Raw genomic sequence first — 21618 nt, forward strand, 5'->3', positions numbered from 1 at the left:
TTTCCACTCTCTTTTTAGCCAACTCCTCTTGTTTTACACATGCTCCAGGCTGTCGAAAAGCGCTTGAGATTGAGTAGTTACTTTTCGGTAGAAATGTCTGTTTTCGGTGTTTCACCAAGGTTGCGTGACTCTGTAAAGCTTTCCATCCTCTCGATCCGTATCAAATGACATCGTCACACACTGTACACAGAGCTTTACCGGCGACATCGAGCTTATTCACGAAATCCGACACAAGCACAATGGTTCCTCTTTAGTGTTTCCTACTGGGGACATCTTTCACCTTTTCAGACAGCTTTCTATCCAACCAGTCTCATCAAAACGTGTTTTTCAGATCTGCATCTATCTGACGCACTTCAGCTTCGTCACGAGTCTTGATAACATTCGGCATTCGCGAGAAAGGGTTTTAGGAAGGCGAACACGGGTTGTTTGTGATTTGCATTTGCTGATATAGCAACCAATCACAACAAGTAAGACATCGTACATGTCCAATCGCAGGGCTGTTTACAATCGGAAGATGGAAAGACTGATCGAGAGAGCGCGTGAAAACTCGACGATAAGGTACCTGACCCCCACTAAAATTTTCTCAACGGATTTAGACGATTCACAAAAATGATGAATTTAAGAAATAAAACGGCAGATTTCCGCGTATCCGCGGAAAATTGCCATCCCTGCCACTTACTAGACCAGAAAGGAAAAGGCTGTCTTCATGTTTGAAAGAAATATGTAATTTGCAGCATTTTTATGGAGCCACGAGAAATTGCTTGAAAAAAATAATGCTTGAAAAAAAGTCAAAGTCTGGAGTACCCCCTTGAAATGCAGTAGTCCCACAACATGCACACAACCCAGTTAGTGTCACCCCACCTTTTAAGCATCGTACAAGTGGAAAGTAGTGAATTATATGATTGGCTGGACTTGACATGATCAAACAGTTTTTGCCGAAAATTTCCGGAAAATTATCAACGTCAAATATTTTGATTAAAAAATATTTACCGTAATTTCCGGACTATAAGCCGCTACTTTTGTCACACACTTTCTTATTTTATGATGTGGCCTGTTTAAAGATTTTTCCAACGGCTGCCAGGTCACACTCGAGCAGAAAAGGTGAGACGCTACCATGTGTCACAGTGAAAACAACCGGCCATGAAAGGGTGGACTTTGATGTGCCTGAAACACGTGGAAAACAGCTAATCTCCCCATCTTCATGGATGTTCACATGACCCACCATGCGACACCGTTCAACCTCCCAAATGACGTTATCGTACTCTTAATATCAGCCGAAAATACAATTGCAGATACATCATATTTGAATAAGCACAGTTCTGCCTTCATCTCACATCACTTGGTGGTCCAAGTCTCACGAGATTATCCAATACTCCTTTTAAAGTGACAGTGGTCCATTTATCAAGCGAGACAGCATTCACGACAACAGTCATAGTATTGTTCACCTGGTTACATCTGCCAAAAGAAAACCTCCTGAAAGACATTGTCGTGAAAGTTGACACGAAAGCATGGCTGGGAGAAAGCCTAATGAAGGAATGGTTGACCAAGTGTTACGACAAAGCAGGATTTTTATCATTTTAAAACAAAGCATTACATGACAGGGAACGGTGCCCCTTTTTTGATTTTTTTTAAACCAGCCATGCGAGTGCTGTTTTACTGCCGTCCTGCTGCCGGGTTATTTAGAAAGAAAAGTTAAGATTAAGTTATTAAACGTTGAAAGCTCTTTCTGTGTACAGTCTTTCTTTGCAAATACCTCAAGTTACAATCTGGGCACCTGCGGTTTATAGAAAGGTACGGCTTGTGTGTGTACAACGTGTTTTTTCCTTTAAAAATGCCGTAGGTGCGGCTTATAATCAGGTGCGCTCTGTAGTCCGGAAATTACGGTATTTTTGATGAATATGTAGTGCAAAATCACGAAAGTGTAGGTTTATTTTTCAAAAATTTTAAAGCTAAATCGTTCCTCCAATTCTGGAATGACTTACATTATGTCCAAAACAGCACACAAACATTTGTACGGAACAAAGAGTAAAAGTAATGAGAACTGACCTTTTCAGTTATTTTGGACATGAGTCAACTCATTTGCAAATTCCTGATTGAAGTTGTTATCCTTAAAATAATTATTGTTATCATGAATGGCTGTCGTTTCAATACGTTGTGCATCTTGGGTCAAGGATGTGTCTGACAATTTTTCAAAAGCTTATCCTGGATTATGCATGTTTGTGCATGGTCTGAGGAGGTCATAAACTGGTTCTTAGAGTACGGAGCTCACATCTTCAAGTACAATGTAATTAATGCAAATTGTTAATCCAAAATAAATACAAATTTCAAACAGGTATATGCATGATTTTAAGCACAAATGTGTGCTCTACCTGCACACATTAATGTATTTCATTACTATAAATAAAAATGTCCTTTTGAAATCTGACCAAATCGAAACTCAACATTGGTCACAAAGGTTTTGAGCTATGAGTGTATTTATTTCTGCCATTGTGGTCTGAAAGTTTTGTGTCTCACTGTGCCATTTTAGAAACCTGCCTTGGGACTATGGCTGAAAAGGCTAATGCAAAATGATGTATAGCAACAACTTCTTCCTGAAGCTTGTGTCATGAGGGACTGCTTTCTAGCCTCTGGTTCAAATACTCTACTTGTACATGGTCAGTGCTAATGGAAATTCTCGCTGTTAACAATACTAAATATGGTAATATATTCATCGAGACTGTTCCCAAAAGGCATAACCGCAAAAAACATGCGCTCATTGAATAGGCTCACTGAAATGAGTTATGGCACAAATAAAATGGTTCCTGATGCTTCACAGTTGGATGGCAACACATGGGCGTCTGTGTCAGCATTCCAAGATAGGCATTTTGGCTGCTCACCACAACCCCAGCTAGAGGAAGCCAGAAATCACGACACTGCAACACGAGGTGCAATCAAGGGATGAAAATAAGAGGTTTTGCCACAAATTCATTTTCGAAACAGGCAACAATTCTTTCTTTGCTGCAGTTAGATCAAAAGAGATAAGTAGACCTCGGATGAACACAAGCTGATTTTATTTTGGATAGTGTTTATTTTTTATTTTTGTATACAGTGGTACCCTGTTTGAATACAGTCTTTGCTGTGAGACTGGTTGAAATATAATTGAGTCAGATTTGAAAACTATTCTATACAATCAATTATATTTGGCACCTCACTGAGTTCATGTTTCTGACATTAGGGGTGTTCACACGGCACACATTTGCTCCGGTGTTGCACCGATGTATTTTGCTGCGATATATCTTACACGGGAGCAAATTTTGTGGAGCGTTCACACGTACAAAGCCGCTGAGCATGTTAACCCCGGTGCAGCCCGGATGCAGCCCCACTTGCGTTCACACAGCAGTTTCTGCAGAGGTGCAAAACGGTAGAAAAGAAAGAGCTGTCGTGTTGGTTCTTTTTAAAAAATACACAACTCAAGCAACTACTGTACAGGCACGTCCTTCTCCTTCTCGGATCTCCGTGCCTTCTGCTCGAGAGGCGTTCAATGACCATCCCCGAAAACGTAAATCAACGATGACTTCAATGACACTTAGAAAAGCAAACATATAATGCGCCAAACCGAAAATCAAGAGAGGAAATCACAAAATAAATTCTATGGGGAGGGGGGTTGTGAACACACAACAGAGGAACAAACTCCACAAACAACTTCAAGACAGTCCAATCTCCGACAAAAAGAAAGATGGTGGAAGTACAACAGAGCACGAAAGCAACACATCCTAGCTGTATGTAATCACCTCTTTTCATGCGAGGCTACTCCCCCCGCAAACGAGCATTTGCTCCAGAGAAAATTTTTAAACCACCTCCTTGAGAAGGGTTAAATTTGCTCTGGTTTAAGCCGTTTTCAGGGGCTACACCGGTGCAACTTTGCACGTGTGCACGCTCAACTGGGGCTACCCCTGCGCAGCACCTGAGCAAATGTTGCCGTGTGAACACCCCTAAAAACTCTCACTGTAGACCGGGGGTGCCCATTAGGTATATCCTGATCTACCGGTAGATCTAAGACAGTTCCCAAGTAGATCCGAGGCATGTCGAGAAGAAAAACAAACAACCATTTGAGTGTCTTTGTTCATGTAATTAATATATTTTTTGTGTTAATATACACTGCACACTAATCATATTATCAGTCTCATTTTCACTAAAAAAATATTTTAAAAATAAAATAAAGCAGGTAAATCTTAAATTTACGGTGGCCCAGGGAAGCACTTTAAAACGGTACGTGTGAGCTACGATAGTTAACAGGCTGCAAAGGTGCGTCGCATGCCTCCGTTTCAGGCGGTTTCTCATCATGGCGTGCACGCGCGCGCGTGTGTGTGTGTGTGTATGTGTGTGTGTGCGTGTGTGTGTGTGCGCCGGTAAGAGTAGATCCCGGGAGGTTAGTTGATCGAAAAGTAGATCTTCGATCCAAAAAGTTTGGGCACCCCTGCTGTAGACATTACATTGACAGTGATAAATCATATGGCAGCTCAACAGTTTGAGGCTAAGTAGCTAGCAAATACTGCAAGAAGCCAATTTAGCAGCAAAAATATTGAACTACTTCTCAATCTTTACAATATTTATATAATTGTCATTATAATATTATCGTTGCTGTGATTTTGGCTTAGGACTTATGTGTGTGGCTTTATGTGTGAAGTTTTGAGGTACTCGCCATGTGTGCGCTTGCTCTGGTAATCGAGTTCAAACTACTCCACACTCAACATATTTACATGCATGAAAAAAAGCTAAAGGAATTCCACATTTTATCGCATTTAGACAGAAAGTCAAAACATGAAAAACGACGACATTTGTTGGTTCATTGCAATTAAAATTTAACACCAGTGAAGAAGTGGCTTGCAAAACTTACAGTCTTCAACTCTTACACACTAATGAAACTAGTGTTGTGAAAATAAAGATTCAAGATGTTTCATGAACCAGTTGTTTGTTTATATCGAACCCTTTAAATGGCACGATCTATTCAAAATAGAAATGAAAACACACTGACGGGGCATTTCTTGAACCCCTTTTGTTGTCACCAAAATTGCCATCTTGAGGAATCAACTCGTTTGTGAAACATGATGCTTCCTTTTCCCATCACAGAATGAAAGCTAGAATAAAGTCACACTTAAATCCATTTAAGTACCAGTAAAACTTTGTAAAAACGCAATTAGACAATGTCATAAACGTATTTGATAAATCAATTTAATGTGGTATATATACCGCATTGGCTCGAATATAAGACGGGTTTTTTTGTATTGAAATACTACTGAAAAAGTGGGTGTCATCTTTTATTCGGGGTCTCGACATTCACAACGCTAGATGGCGCCAAATACCATTGAAGTGAATGCTGAACTTGACTCCCCAGGCCAAAGCAAACCCCTGTCACAAAGAATAGAAATAAAAATAGCGGTAGCACGAAGAAGAAAAATTAAAAATAGTGGTAAGAAGGAAAAGAGAAGAAAACAATAGAAGAGATAACAGAAAACGGAGAAACGTAGCAACAATGAGGAGAAAATGGGTTGAAGATCGGCCATGTTAACCGGCAGCTGAGAAGTTATGAGGTAATTTACATTTCAAAAACCAGAAGCCATTCATTTAGAAATGTGATTGCACCTTAAGATAAGATAAGATATCCTTTATTCGTCCCACAATGGGGAAATTTACAGCCTCCAGCAGCAAGAATGTATGTGGAAAGAAGAAAGGAGAAAGAGGAAAAAAAAAAAAAACCAACAACAAACATCTTTCAATTAAATACAATATGAACACAAATGGATAAATCGCAGTACTATTTACAATTTTCCTGCACATCATTTAATTATTATTATTATTATGATTGTTATTTTTTATTCATCAGCCTGACAGCAGTCGGTAGGAACGAGCGTCGGTATCTCTCCTTCTTGCAGCGCGGGTGTAACAGTCTCTGGCTGAAGGAGCTACCAAGTGCTGTCAGGGCGGGCTGGAGGGGGTGGGAGGGACTGGCCATCATAGCTTTTAGCTTAGTTAGCATCCTTCTGTTGCCCACCTCCTCCAGAGTGTCAAGGGAACAACCCAGGACAGAACTGGCCTTCCTGACCAGTCGCTCCAGTCTCTTTCTGTCCCGGGCCGAGATGCTGCCTGACCAGCAGACAATGCCATAATGGATGGCCGAGGCCACCACCGAGTTATAGAACGTCTTAAGGAGTGACCCCTGAACCCCAAAAGACCTCAGTTTCCTGAGTAGGAAGAGTCGGCTCTGTCCTTTCCTAATCAGGGTGTCCGTGTTTGTAGAAACATATTAGTTTACATATTTAAATGTTCAGAAATTAAGATTTGAATGAGTCAAGTCAAGTCAAGTCAACAGTATTTATAGAGCACTTTCAAACAGCCATAGCTGCATACAAAGTGCTGTACATGGAGCAATTTAACATGCACAATAAACAGTAAGACAAATCGGTAATAAAGGCGGTAGAAAGCACCAAACAGTAAAACCAAGAACAAATCTAAGTATAATAATCTTCTATATCTTCTTCAATATAATCTAATCAAAGAATACAAGTGAGTTTTGAGGAGGGCTTTGAAGATGGGCAGCGAGGAGGCTTGCCCAATGTTCAGTGGGAGGTCATTCCAAAGAGAGGGACCAGCAAGAGAAAAGGCTCGATCCCCTCTGAGCCTCAGTTTTTCCAGTCCATACTCCGCACAGATGCTTCGGTAGACTATGCCAGCCATGTGGTTATGGCGTTCCATGTAAGCTTTCCCTGCCAGCATCTAACCCCCTGCAGTTATGTGTTGGATCGTCTCAGGGGCCTCTTTGAACAACCTACACCTTGGGTCTTGTCCGATGTGGTATATCTGGGCCTCAATGGCTCTGGTCCTAAGGGCGTGCTCCTGAGCAGCCAGGATGAGTGCCTCTGTGCTGTCCTTCAGGCCAGCCCTCTCTAGCCACTGATAGGACTTCTTGAGATCAGCCACTTCAGTTATGGTCCGGTGGTACATCTCGTGTAGGGCTTGTCCTCCCATGATGGTCCCTCTTGCAGCACCTCACCCTCTGTTCTTCATTGTCTGAGACATTCTCTGAGTACGTCATCCGTTGGAGCCTTCTCCTTGATGTATTCATGGAGCTTGGATGTTTTCATCCTGGACAGTGGCTCTTACACTCACTTGTCAGCGGCCTCCTTCCTTTCGGCTTGCGTACATCCTCATGGTGCTGGATTTGGGATGCATGGTTCGGAGCTTTCGGGTCTTAATATCTGTGGTCTGAATCTCTTCCTTTGGCCACCTTATTATTCCTGAAGGGTACCTGATCACTGGGAGGGCATAGCTGTTTATTGCCCGGGTCTTGTTCTGGCCGTGGAGCTGGGTTCTTAGGACTTGCCTCACCCGCTGGAGGTATTTGGCCGTAGCCACTTTCCTTGTTGCCAGTTCGAGGTTGCCATTGGCTTGTGGTATACCGAGTTACTTGTAGCTGTCCTCAATATCTGCTATTGTTCCTTCAGGGAGTGAGACCCTTTCAGCGCGGACTACCTTTCCTCTCTTTGTCACCAGCCGACTACATTTCTCAGGCTCGAATGACAACCCAATGTCGCTGCTGTAGATCCTGGTTGTGTGGATCAGGGAGTCTATGTCCCTGTTGCTCTTAGCATACAGCTTTATGTCATCCATGTAGAGGAGGTGACTGATCGTTGCTCCATTTCTGAGGCGGTATCCATAGCCTGTCTTGGCGATTACTTGGCTTAGTCCTGCTATGCAGAACAGCAGTGGGGAGAGTGCATCACCTTGGTAAATGCCACATTTGATGGACACTTGGGTAAGTGGCTTGCCATTGGCTTCAAGTGTGGTTTTCCACATCCTCATCAAGTTCGCAACGAAGGCTCTTAGGGTCCTGTTCACCTTATACAACTCCAAGCATTCAGTGATTCATGTATGTGGCATCGAGTCATAGGCTTTCTTGTAATCAATCCAGGCTGTGCGCAGGTTGGTATGCCAGGACCTACAGTCTTGTGCGACTGTTCTGATAACCAGGAGCTGATGTTTGGCTCCCCTGGTATCTACCAATGCCCTTCTGTGCTTCGCTCATGTATTGATCCATGTGACTACTTATCTTCGCCGCAATGATGCCTGACATGAGCTTCCATGTTGTGGAGAGACAGGCCGATAGTTGGATAGGACTGCACGCTTTGAGGAATCCTTCATGATCGGTTCGCCATCCTGAGTGAGGCCTATTCCTCAGCAACTGGTTCATTTGTGCTGCTCGGCACTCATGGAGTGATGTGAGTTTCTTTAGCCAGTAGGTGTGGACCATGTGTGGAGCTGGTGCTGTCCAGTTTTTCATATCCGAGACTGTTTCCTGTATGTCTGCCACTGTTATGGTAACTGGGTTCTGTTCGGGGAGGTGGATAAGCTCCTCTCTCAAATATGATGAACATTTTTATTCATGACATGTCAGACTGTGTTCCCACCGCTCTCACTCACTCAGTGGACAGCAGTTTTACAAAACACATTTAAAAAGAAAAGAAAAATATATATAACTTTGGCTAAATTGGCATTTTGCACTGTCATCATCAAAATTGAAAAGACAAATTTGGAACAGGAAGAAAAATCCCCCACCATCGGAGCCTACTCACCACCAGCTCTGGTGGTGAGTAGGCTCCGATGGTGGGGGAAGATGCCGGTCCGTCCTGGCAGACCCAAACGTATAGTGAGGGTTTGTTGGGAGCGTCTGGCGGAATCCCCTGTCAGAAGGAGTTTCAACTCCCACCTCCGACAGAGCTTTTCCCATGTTCCGGGGGAGACGGGGGACATTGAGTCCGAATGGACCATGTTCCGTGCCTCTATTGTTGAGGCGGACAATCTGAGTTGTGGCCGTAAGGTGGTTGGTGCCTGTCGTGGCGTGTGGGACCCCAGAGGCAGCTGACGGGTATCGACTGGCCAAGCGGAACGCAGCTTCGGTGGTCTCCGAGGCAAAAACCAGAGCGTGGGAAGAGTTCGGTGAGGCCATGGAAGCCGACTTCCGGACGGCTTCGAGGAAATTCTGGTCCACCATCCGACGTCTCAGGAGGGGGAAGCAGTGCACCACTAACACTGTGTACAGTGGGGATGGGGCGCTGCTGACTTCGACTCGGGACGTTGTGAACCGGTGGGCAGAGTACTTCGAAGACCTCCTCAACTCCACCAACACGCCTTCCTTGGAGGAAGCAGACCCTGGGGACTCTGAGGTGGGCTCTCCTATCTCTGTGGTTGAAGTCACCGATGTGGTTAAAAAGCTCCTCGGTGGCAAGGCCCCAGGGGTGGATGAGATCCGCCCGGAGTTCCTCAAGGCTCTGGATGTTGTGGGGCTGTCCTGGTTGACACGCCTCTGCAACATCGCGTGGTCAACACGGAGAGTGCCTCTGGATTGGCAGACCGGGGTGGTAGTCCCTCTTTTTAAAAAGGGGGACCGGAGGGTGTGTTCAAACTACAGAGGGATCACACTCCTCAGCCTCCCTGGTAAGGTCTATTCGGGGGTGCTGGAGAGGAGGGTCCGTCAGGAAGTCGAGCCTCAGATTGAGGAGGAGCAGTGTGGTTTTCGTCCCGGCCGTGGAACAGTGGACCAGCTCTACACCCTTAGCAGGGTCCTTGAGGGTATGTGGGAATTCGCCCAACCAGTATACATGTGTTTTGTGGACTTGGAGAAGGCGTTTGACCGTGTCCCTTGGGGAGTTCTGTGGGGGGTGCTTCGTGGGTATGGGGTACCGAACCCCCTGATACGGGCTGTTCGGTCACTATACCACCGATGTCAGAGTTTGGTTCGCATTGCCGGCAGTAAGTCGGAATCGTTTCCAGTGGGGGTAGGACTCCGCCAAGGCTGCCCTTTCTCGCCGATTCTGTTCATAACCTTTATGAACAGAATTTCTAGGCGCAGCCGAAGCGTTGAGGGGGTCAGTTTTGGGGGCCTCAGTATTACATCCCTGCTTTTTGCAGATGATGTGGTGCTGTTGGCTCCCTCAAACGGGGCTCTCCAACTCTCACTGGAGCGTTTCGCAGCCGAGTGTGAAGCGGTTGGGATGAAAATCAGCACCTCCAAATCTGAAACCATGGTCCTCAGTCGGAAAAGGGTGGAGTGCCCCCTCCGGGTCGGGGAGGAGATCTTACCCCAAGTGGAGGAGTTCAAGTATCTTGGGGTCTTGTTCACGAGTGGGGGTAGGACGGAGCGGGAGATCGACAGGCGGATCGGTGCAGCGTCTGCTGTGATGCGGACGTTGTATCGGTCTGTCGTGGTGAAGAAGGAGCTGAGCCAAAGGGCGAAGCTCTCAATTTACCGGTCGATCTACGTCCCAACCCTCACCTATGGTCACGAGCTATGGGTCGTGACCGAAAGAACGAGATCCCGGATACAAGCGGCTGAAATGAGTTTTCTCCGCAGGGTGTCCGGGCTCTCCCTTAGAGATAAGGTGAGAAGCTCAGTCATCCGGGAGGGGCTCAGAGTCAAGCCGCTTCTCCTCCACATCGAGAGGAGCCAGATGAGGTGGCTTGGGCATCTGATTCGGATGCCTCCTGAGCGCCTCCCCGGTGAGGTGTTCCGGTCATGTCCCACCGGGAGGAGACCCCGAGGAAGACCCAGAACACGCTGGAGACACTATGTCACCCAGCTTGCCTGGGAACGACTCGGGATCCCCCGGGGAGAGCTGGAAGAAGTAGCTAGGGAGAGGGAAGTCTGGGCTTCCCTGCTAAAGCTGTTGCCCCCGCAACCCGGCCCCGGATAAGCGGTAGATGATGGATGGATGGATGGATGGAAGAAAAATCCATTAAAAGCAGACAGAAAATGATGATATGGTGGTAGCATTACAGACAGCACCATGTCATCGTCACACATGGAACATGCTTTCTGCTGAAGATGGCCTTTAACTTTCATTTTACCTGGTTTTTGGCCCAACATGGTGTCTTTTAATGTATCTTATAAAAAAAATAAAAATAAAAAAACCACAACGGCAGACAGGTTGAAGATGAGCAAAAATCGTTGGTGATGTTTGACAGCACGACAGTTGGAGAGTCATGGAGCTGTCCAGCGTCTGTGCTGTCCAAATGCCATCTCGCCAATCCTCTCAAAACAGACCGGAAAAAAGGTGCGCTGATGATTGAGTGAGACTATCTCTGCACAATCGAAGCACTTTGTCGCGACGTACATTCATAAGTCTCGATAGCTAATGCGTTGTGCAATTCAACTGCGTTCTTCAAGCTCAAAGCTGCTTTGCGTCATTATTGCACAACACACAAATAATAATAATAATAATAATAATAATAATACATTTTATTTACAAGCACCTTTCAAGACACCCAAGGACACTTTACAAAAAAACACAAAACAATATATTCTTGTCATTTGGAGGCCCAAGGCAAACGCAGTCACCAAACACCCCACCCACCTCCACTCTTCTTCGACCAGTAGCCCGCAGACTGGTCCCAAGCCGCGGGGGGAAAGGAAAAAAAAATTGTGCGTATGCAGGTTTCGTTCATTTTCGGGGCCATTGTAGCTGTTGCTCATTGTGGCGTGCATATGCGCGCGTGTGCATGGTTGCGCAACCGCGTGCATGTGTATGTGTATGCTTGCACGCTCGCGATCGGGTCATTCACGGGAGGTTGATCGCTTCGAAAGTCAATCTTTGATCAAAAAAGGTTGTGCATCTTTGCTCTAAATTATGCAGACTATCTTTTCGATAAGGGGTGCCCAAGTCCAGTCCACGAGAGCACCTATTCAGCCTGTTTCCCTCCGGCAAGACGACTGATTTAAATGCTCATGATCGTTTTCAGGCTTCGACAAAGTGTGCCGATGGGCCAATCATCACTCATTTTTCCTATTCCGTTTACTATCTGTTATTTACATTATTAGGACTTTGTACAGATATAACTTCACCATTAGGGAAGCAAAAGTAATGTGCCGTGTTATATAAATGTGAGATGGGAATGGGATTTAATAGGTTTAATCAGTTTGAGCACTATTATGTGGAGCTTGTTTTATCGCTGCTGCCGCTGTAAATGGGGATTGCTTTTTTTTTGTCGCCATGATCATTTTTATGTTTTTTCAATGCATGCGTGCTGTCGTGTGGCTTCTTGTATTCATGAGATGTTTTGCTTTGTTCTGCTCAACAGCAAACATAAATCAATAAAGACAAGAATGAAAACAAAGAATCAATTCAATGTAAATCTGGACTTCTTTTTTTCCATTTAAGATTGGAAATGCTGATCTTTAGAAGCTGATGGACATTACTGGAACATATATTGCATGACAATAGATGAGCTTTGGTGAAAGGCTGTCACAAGGAAACCACTACATTTTGATTCAAATCTGCACTATAATTCTTGGATTTGTTATATTTAGCAATGGAAATGCTAATTCATATAAGATGAGGGACATTACTGCAACAGACAGGTCAAAGGGTTACCGTATTTTCACGACTATTCGACGCATCGTACTAATGGCCGCAGTTTCATTAATGGGTGACATTTCTGTATTGTACACATACACAGGACGCACCGTACGAATGGCCGCAGTTTTACAGTGGTAAAACATACGACAGCTTAAACATACGGCATGCATGCGCGCACTCTAACACGTTAGCTTGAAGCATACGGTAGCATGCCAAGACATACAGATAAGATAAAAACACGTTTTTAAAAAGGCAACGAAAGCAGAACTGAGTTCGGATGTATTTTATTTAGCCATCGTACAATGTTCTCACGTTTTTCGATCAATCATCACCCAGAAATCCATCAAAGTCCTCATCCTCTGTATCAGAGGCAGAGGACTGCACATCTCAGTTGTCATTGAATGCATGACATGCTAGTGTGAGTTGCTACGCATTGCCGAGCGGAAAGAAGGAGTAGCAACAGCAAAGTCAACATTTCTCTCGTGTGAAGCTTTCCCACATTTGAAAGTAAAGAACAGTGCGAAACATGGTGGCACCGCGTGTGTGTGTGTAGAAAGAATTGAACAATTGTGCAAGTACCGTAATCCATCAAAAACGCCGCGTTCCCTCTCGTTGTTGCGTATTGTGGCGTAACTCGCCAAGCGCTGCCTCTCACTCTTTGTAAAGTTGTGTTTGCCACCGATCATCCATTGTTCCCATGCCGTTTGCAACTTTACTTTGAACACCCGGTTGATGCCAATGTCCAGCGGTTGGAGTTCTTTAGTCAAGCCTCCGGGAATAACGGCAAGCTCAGAGTTCATTTGCTTGACTTGTTTTTTCACCGCTGCTGTGAGATGGGCACGCATGCCAAAAGCATAACTTCGTAGCCGTGTCTTTTTGTCGAATTTATTTTCAGGGGTTCTTAGAAACTAAAACCGGAGTCGTTTTGCAACAATGCACCTTGCCACACTCTATACAAGTGTTGGTACTGGCTTGAGGCGTCCACTTACACGCCCACCCTTCACCATTGGCGGACTACCTTGCCTGTCCTCTCTCTCCCTCTCTCTCTCTCTCTCTCCCTCTCCATATATGTATATATACACGCCCACCCTTCCCTGATTGGCCGACTTCTTTCCCGCATGCCTGGCCACAGTCACTTCCGCCTTTTCTCTATATAAAGAGCGTGTCGGCTGTCAGTCAGATTTTGGAACTCAGCGCATATAAAGGACGCTCCACACCATAAGGCGTCCTGTCTATTTTGGAGAAAATTTAAGACTTTTAATGGCGCCTTATAGTCGTGAAAATACGGTACTTTTGGTGAAGACCCGGTACCCCCAACTAAGTTGTGTTCAAAAATTAAAACAGGTGTCTGCAACAAAAAGATACCAGTTTGATACACACTTATGATATAAGACATATGCCAAAATTAGCATTATTGTCTTATTCATCAATTATATCAATGTATGTGAAAACAACGATCATATGAATGATTTCACATGATAAGTAAATAAATACCATATGATATAACGTCTACAACCTGCTTGAATAAAATGTCCCATCACAGGTGGGCTATTTTTGGTCCGTGCGTTACTCATGTGTTCACAGGCACATTGTTGGTTATCCCCGCCTTACAACTTTCTTCTTTTGTAATGTACCTCTTTGCCAAGGTCCTCTCTGATGACCTGCTCGATCTCTTCCATGCTGCTTTGAGGAGCTTGACTATGGAGTACTTTCAGCGTGGATGTGTACTCTTCCGGAAGGAGATAATCCAGTGCACCAAGGTGCTGTCCAACCTTGATAAAGGTACCACGATTTGCACAGCACAGATCTCGAAGACGCTCTGCTGAACGTCGATGTACCTATAAGTGGTGAGGAAAACAGAGTATGTATTTATGTATTTAATATGCATGTATTTAAAATATGGCTTTTTGTGGAAGGATGGTTAGAGTATTTCAACATTTTTTGAGCCAGGGCACGTTTTTTACATTAAAAAAAAATTGCATCACACCACTAACCAAAAATGCTATAAAATGACACTCTGAACGGTATATTTAATTAAAATATAATTTCTCAGTGTATTTATACTCAATCAGTGTGAAACCTGGGCCTGTTTAGATGAACACAAAACCGATATCCTGGCAGGAATACAGGAAAGACACAAACAAAGCTCTTCTTTAACAGCTGTCAGACTCTCTCCTTTTTTAGTTTTTATAGAACTTAAGCTTGAAAAGCTCAGCTCACACAAATATGTTGTGGAAAATGGGAATAATGTCAGAACAGCTTTGTTGGCCAGAATGGGGTACAGATCAGCAAATCTTAGCTTTAAATGTACAGCACTTTGTATGCAGCGATGGCTGTTCGAAAGTGCTCTATAAATACTGTTGACTTGACTTGACTTGACTTAAACCCGATCCTGTTTCAGTTCGGTTAGTTCCTCCTGCTCTTGTAAAGTCATGTCCTTTCCAACAGCTGATGCTGAGCTGTATGGGTCCCTAACCCAGTCAAAGCAGTCAGTGGAAGCTGAAGAGAAATAAAATGACAGCGTCTTCTCAGGACTTTTTAAATGTTTACGTATTACCTCACACAGCGCAGCAGTGGTACTTTGCAATTTCTCTGTGAGTGGGAACATCTTTTCATTTCGGCCCTGCATTCTTGTGTTAAGTTCACTCAGATGATGAAATATGTCAGCCAGGTATGCCAGCTTTGCGCACCACTCATCACTTGAAAACAGATTTGAGGACTTAGACCTCTCATTTGTCAGAAACATTTTAAGTTCCTCTCGCAGCTCATACACAGGGGCCAGCATCTTACCGCGCGACAACCATCAGATCTCCGTATGGAGCAATAAGGCCTTATGCTCCGCTCCCATTTCCTCACACAGAGATGCGAACATACGGCTTTTCAGAGGTCATGTCTTTACAAACTTCACTATGCGCACCACATCGTCCAACACAGGAACCAGTTCTGCTGGTAAAGTCTTAGCAATGAGGGCCTCACGGTGCAAAAAACAGTGCGTAACAATCAGGTCTGGGTTTTTTTCCTTCACTCTGCTCACAAAGCCTTTGGTGCGCCCGACCATGGCTGCAGCTCCATCAGTGCAAACACTTGTGCAGTTTAGCCACGTAAGCCCAGATATTGCGATGTGACCCGAAAAATTTCTTCACCTGTTGTTTTTTTTCTGGCAGTGCCTTGCAAAATAGGAAGTTTTCTCTAATGGCATCTCCATCAACAAGAGATGAGAATGGCCACTAGTATCCGTAGACTCATCAACTTGCAACGCAAATTTCCAACTGATGCGTATCTTCTCGAAAACATGGCTTTCGATGTCTGCAGACATGTCATCAATACGTCTGGAAATTGTGTTATCAGCGGGACTTTAGCTATCTCTTTAAACGCGTCAGGGCCGAGCATCTCATTGACAATGGCTATACAGGCAGGTAGTATTAATGTCTCTGCCACAGTGTGCAGCTTTTTAGATTTAGCAACGAGTTCGGCTCCTAGGTAACTAGCTTTTAGCGCTTTTTCATTTACCTTTGTGGTTTTTCTCATAAAGGTTGCCTGTTTCTCTGTATTTACACACTGGCGAACACAATAGTCAACCAGCTTGTTTTGAAGCAGTGTCTGCTTTGGAGATGGCGTTTAACCCTTAGGTCCTTCGAAACAAAAAAACTCTTAAGTTACGCGTTTTACAATTTTGGAAATGATGTATGTTGTGTTATACAAACATTCTTTTTTTTTTCAAACACTCAAAATGTTCAGAGGCATCTGTGCTATCCATACATATATAGTTTTTATTAGTTCTTTGGGATTTTTTATTCTTTATTTTTTGCAAAAGGAAAAAAGAAAATTGTGTCTGGAGGTCCCAACCAAGCCTTACTAACAATCCCGACCGGATGTGTTCATGTAAAATGCATTGGTTTGAAGCCTCCTGCAAAAAGGCAAACTCATTTGCGATCCTCTGGCGCCACCTAAAAGTTGCACAATTGGAATGACCTCAAACCAACAATGTGGCATGCATACCTCTGTCCAAGCGAAAACAAAGCGATTGACGTAAAAATCGCGTGAAATGCATGTTTACACATTAGGTTTACGATGCATTCAAAAATATGAATTATAATGGGTCTCTATGGTGCAAAATATATAAATTGTGAAGATTATGGAATCAAAACCTTTTTTATTATTGCTGCAATGCCTGAGAATTATCAGCCGGTGAAGTCATGAAATTTCGGCCATTTTAGAACCCCCCCCATACGTTTCAGCTCTCTCGTGTTTTTCCGAATGCCTTTGCCTTTGATTCAAAGACATAATTTTGCCATTTATCGCAAAGGGTGGACTACGAGGGTTAAGCTTGCTCGGCACCATGGCGCTGTTGGATAGCTTCTCGCCACACACCAGGCATAATGGCGTAGGCGTCGTCTCATCCCGGGTGAAAGTAAATCCATACGAAAGATAGCTTTCACTATATTGCCTTGAGCTCACTGTCTTTGCTTTCTTTTTCTCACCACTCACACTAGGGGCTTCATCCGGGGCAGAATCTTGTACAGAGCCCAATTCGGAGTTTGCAGTTGTCCTTTTTAAAAATGTATCCATGACTGTCACCACGACCTCTCACGTGCATCATTAAGTCTTTTGGAGGAACGAGGCAATCAGCTACGTGTGGCCACACGGACGAATATTAAATTACCCGCCCAGTGTTTACAGCACGGACACCGGACAATGACATATTTGCAGTAAAAGATTAATCAATGTTTCAGAGAGAGAGAGATGCTGAAGATGAAATGTTGAGGTGACAGCCCCCACCCCCAAAAAAAACGAACAAACAAACAGATGATGTTGTGCTCACAAATGAAAACCCCACAAAAGACTGAAGCCACAATAATGGAACCACAAAGTCACGAGGGAAGATTGGAAATGAAATCACCCCCCCACCCAAAAACGGTTCCAAAATATATTCCACTTCCGCCAATCAACTGCACTTACAATGAGTGCAGTTGATTTGAGCGGCGCTTTTAGACAAACACCAAGCTGCCAGCATGTGTCGCCAGGTGGTCACAAGCGGGAACACGGAATCAGTTAATTAAATCAAAATGTGAGATGATGTTTCACCTTCAAGAGGAGTTATAGAAGCCTGAGTGCGGAAGACAAAAGATTTATAAATTTGTTGTTGTTTGTGGTGGGGTAAGTTAAACCCCCCAAATTAAGAAAAAAAAACAAAACAAAGAAAAAAAACAAATGTTTTCCTTTTCTATTAAAAATGGGAGAAATGGGAATGTATTGCAAATTAATATTGCCTCCAAATATAGGTTATCAGCCTCCTTGACTACTAATAATCAGTGTCAGGATCAGCCGTATTTTTTTTAAACAGTACACACACACACGCGCGTGTGTGTATATATATACACAAAACATATATATATACATATATATATATATATATATATACATATATATATATATATATATATACATACAAACAAACATACAGGAGATATATACTGTATATACACACATACAGTATATATATTTACCTGTATATTGGTCTATCACTAAGTACATTGAGAGACAGATAATATATATGGTGCCCCCGAGTCTGACTGACCATCTGATAATGATTATGGAGAGCCCCTCTCCTGAGACAAGAGCAAATAAAAAGCCGTGAAATTGGCTCCGGTGAACCATTGCAACCCACCACATTGACATTCTGCATGTTCTTCAATCAACACCAAAACAGAAAGTGAAAGATTCATGAGAAAAATAGCTCAGTTTAATGTAACACAAATACATGTACAGTATGGATGTTTTTTTTTCTCCATTGTGCAACTTTGTGCTTAGTTTTGAGCATTCACACGGGATTGCAATAATATAATAAAACAGTTCCCGTCTGTCTTTGAACGGACATGTCACTTGACTCAGTCAAGTCTCTATTTCTGGCATAACATCTTCTGAAAGCAATCTGGAAGCAGGGCTGACCTCGCTTTTCCTCCTGCTTGGAGCCTAATCATTTGATTCATCATCACTCCTCTCTTCCAAGCAATCAGTATGTTTTGTTCCACCGAGGCTGGCTCACGGCTCAATAATGACATCACCATGGAAATAATGTTTTCTGAAAGCTTGAAATGACTCTATTCTGGCATAGGCTGACACGAGCCACCACGCACCAAAAATTCATGAGTCATAGAATCCCCAAACTGGGAAACAAATAAAGCAGACTGGATACATTTGTGGAATGACAAGCATGAAAACAAACATTAGAGAGGACTGTAACTTAGCACTGTGCAAAGAAACAACATTTAACAGTGTTTTGGATTTGAGTTTTTCACACTCACAAAAAAACATTAAGGAATATAATGTATGTGCTGAAAGTCAATGTGTGTGTTTACAAACGTTGCAGTGTTGTGAAAGCACCTTTCATGCACCAAGCACTTTGCTTGCAACAATTACTCTGCCCTTCTTGAGTGTGTGTTCAGCGGATCAATGAAATGTCCATTAGATTTTATTGTAAAACTAAACACAAAACAACATGTAACAAGTATATACAGGGGATATTTAAGACACATCTTTTAAAAACATATTATTTTAGGACAACAACACTTATTTTAGGGACTCACAGGGAACGAGGAATAATAATAATAATATCCAGCGGTAACCCTGAAGTTATGAGACAATTTATAAATCATTAAAATAATTTCAATTCCAGAAGCCATACCGTTACATGTAAATGATCATGAATAGCCCATTCAGTAAATGTTGGTTTCAAAACCAGAGCGCTGCTGCTCGCCTCTTGACTGGTACTCGTAAGAGGGAGCACATAACTCCTACTCTGGCATCCCTTCACTGTCTCCCTATACATTTTAGATTTGTTTTCAAGATCCTATTTGTTTTCAAATCTTTAAATGACCTCGCACCACCTTACCTCTCTGAGCTCATCCGCCCATTCACAACTGCCCAACGCCTCAGGTCTGCAGACCAGACATTACTAGAAGTACCAAGAACTAAACGGAGGCTCAGAGGGGATCAAGCCTTTTCTGTTGCTGGTCCCTCTCTCTGGAATGACCTGCCACTGAACATTCGGCAACCCCCTTGCTGCCCATCTTTAAAACCCGCCTCAAAACTCTTAAAATCTTAGTTTTACTGTTTGGTGCCTTCTACCATCTTTGTGATTGATTTATTGCTTTATTGTTGTACATACCGTTGTGTTGTTAGTTGCTCCATGTACAGCACTTTGTATGCAGCGATGCTGTTTGAAAGTGCTCTATAAATACAGTTGAGTCAAGTTGAGTTGAGAATCTAGGCCTATATTCGCTGGGAGGCAAAGCAAGGCAATGCAACGCAAGGCATTTTTATTTATATGGCACATTTCAAACACAAGTCAACTCAATGTGGATTGGATTGGATAAGCTTTATTGTCAAATGTACTGTATGTGCGTCACACAAGTAGAGCCAAAACAACTACAAGCATTGACAAGGAACAGTGAACGATATTCAAAAGCAAAGCAGAGAAAAGTAGCTTACAAAAAATATTAGAACGTACGTTCTCTGACATTGAAACACATCAACAGAAAACTTTAAAAACATTTAAAAGTAAAGCAAAGAAATAAAAGTGGGTTTCTAAAATTTCGAAAAAATATAAATGTATATTCGCTGGTGACATCTTAGTAACTGTGGTAAACCAATTGTGAATGAATCACAATTCAAAGAACAGTCAACAACAATTAATAACAGGCAATAATAATTACATTCTGTTTAAAAATAATCATTTTGCAAGAGAGAGGGTGGCTCCTGGATGTTAAACAGTGTGTGCAGCAAATAGAGGAGACAACAATGGATATTCAGTACTGACTTCTTGAAAAGCGAAGAGTCAAAGGTGAGCTCATTGTATGCTGTTTGGGCAGCTGTTCCTATATTGAGAGCACAGCTGCAGTAAATGATTTCTGTTGCAACACCGGGATTTAATGACGAGGATTAGAAGACGGTGAAGAAGCCCCATTTTATGATTAGGGTGCCGATGATTAGGTCGTTTTTCGGCTCACTGAGGCAAGTCGGACTGCCAAGCACAAAAAAGGGGGGTGGGGAATGGCATGCATGCTTAGTGTTTGTGCGCATGTTTCCAAGTCCTATAGCAATACAGTTTACTAGCGGTGCTAAAATGGGGTAGATTACATTTGCACAAATTGACGAAAAGAGATTAGTTCACTTCTACTGAACTATGAGGCCATATATACAGTATACTGTATATATATATACAGTATACTGTATATATGGCCTCATAGTGGCTTCGTGTTTGCTTTCAAAACTTAGCTTGTAGCCGACATGTGCACATTTTCAGCATGACGTCTCTGACCCACTGGTGAAAGGACACTTTGATCCTCTCATCTTTCATCTATAACTGCTTCAGACAACAAAGTGTATGCAGAAAAGTGGTGAAGATTGCGCGACTGTCTGTGTCCTATGTGTTGTGTTGTGTTATTTTTGACTTCAAAATGGCGCCGCGAGAGTGGCTGCCTTTCCAGCAGCTCCTATATTTTGTTGTTCTACTTCTTCCTTTCATAACTTTGCTGCTTTGAATTGGGAATTTCTCCATTGCGAGACTAATAAAGGTTTTCTTATCTTATCTTATAGCCCATAGCCTCAGGCTATGGATACCACCTCAGAAATGGAGCTACGATCAGTTATCTCCTCTACATGGATGACATAAAGCTGTATGCTAGGAGCGAAAGGGACAGACTCACAGATCCACATAACCAGGATCTACAGCAGCGACATCGGGATGTCATTCGGGTTTGAGAAATGTAGTCGGATGGTGACGAAGAGAGGAAAGGTAGTCCGTACTGAAGGGGTCTCACTCTCTGAAGGAACAATAGCAGACATTGAGGACAGCTACAAGTACCTCGGTATACCACAAGCCAATGGCAACCTCGAACTGGCAACAAGGAAAGAGGCTACGGCCAAATACCTCCAGCGAGTGAGGCAAGTCCTAAGAAGCCAGCTCAATGGCAAGAATAAGACCCGGGCAATAAACAGCTATGCCCTGCCAGTTATCAGATACCCTGCAAGAATAATAAGTTGGCCAAAGTAAGAAATTCAGACGACGGACGTTAAGACCCGGAAGCTCCTACCCATGCATGGATGGTTCCATTCCAAATCCAGCACCCTGAGACTTTACGCAAGCCGAAAGGAAGGAGGCCGGGTACAAGTGAGTGTGAGAGCCACTGTCCAGGACGAAACATCCAAGCTCCATGAATACATCAAG

General features: G+C 43.3%; 1 protein-coding gene across 2 annotated transcripts in view; it reads right to left on the reverse strand.

The window, feature by feature from the left end:
• adck1 (aarF domain containing kinase 1) overlaps positions 1 to 21618 on the reverse strand; it is a 79185-nt gene that overhangs the window by 37108 nt on the left and 20459 nt on the right. The window contains exon 4 of one of the 2 annotated variants that reach the window (XM_052085762.1): positions 14024 to 14227. The exons of the other annotated variant lie outside the window; for it this stretch is intronic. Coding sequence (XP_051941722.1) covers positions 14024 to 14227 — 204 coding nt within the window. The remainder of the gene's footprint in view (positions 1 to 14023; positions 14228 to 21618) is intronic. 2 annotated transcript variants of the gene reach the window in all.

This window comes from Hippocampus zosterae, chromosome 14 (genome assembly GCF_025434085.1).
Source record: "Hippocampus zosterae strain Florida chromosome 14, ASM2543408v3, whole genome shotgun sequence".
NCBI lineage: Eukaryota > Metazoa > Chordata > Actinopteri > Syngnathiformes > Syngnathidae > Hippocampus > Hippocampus zosterae.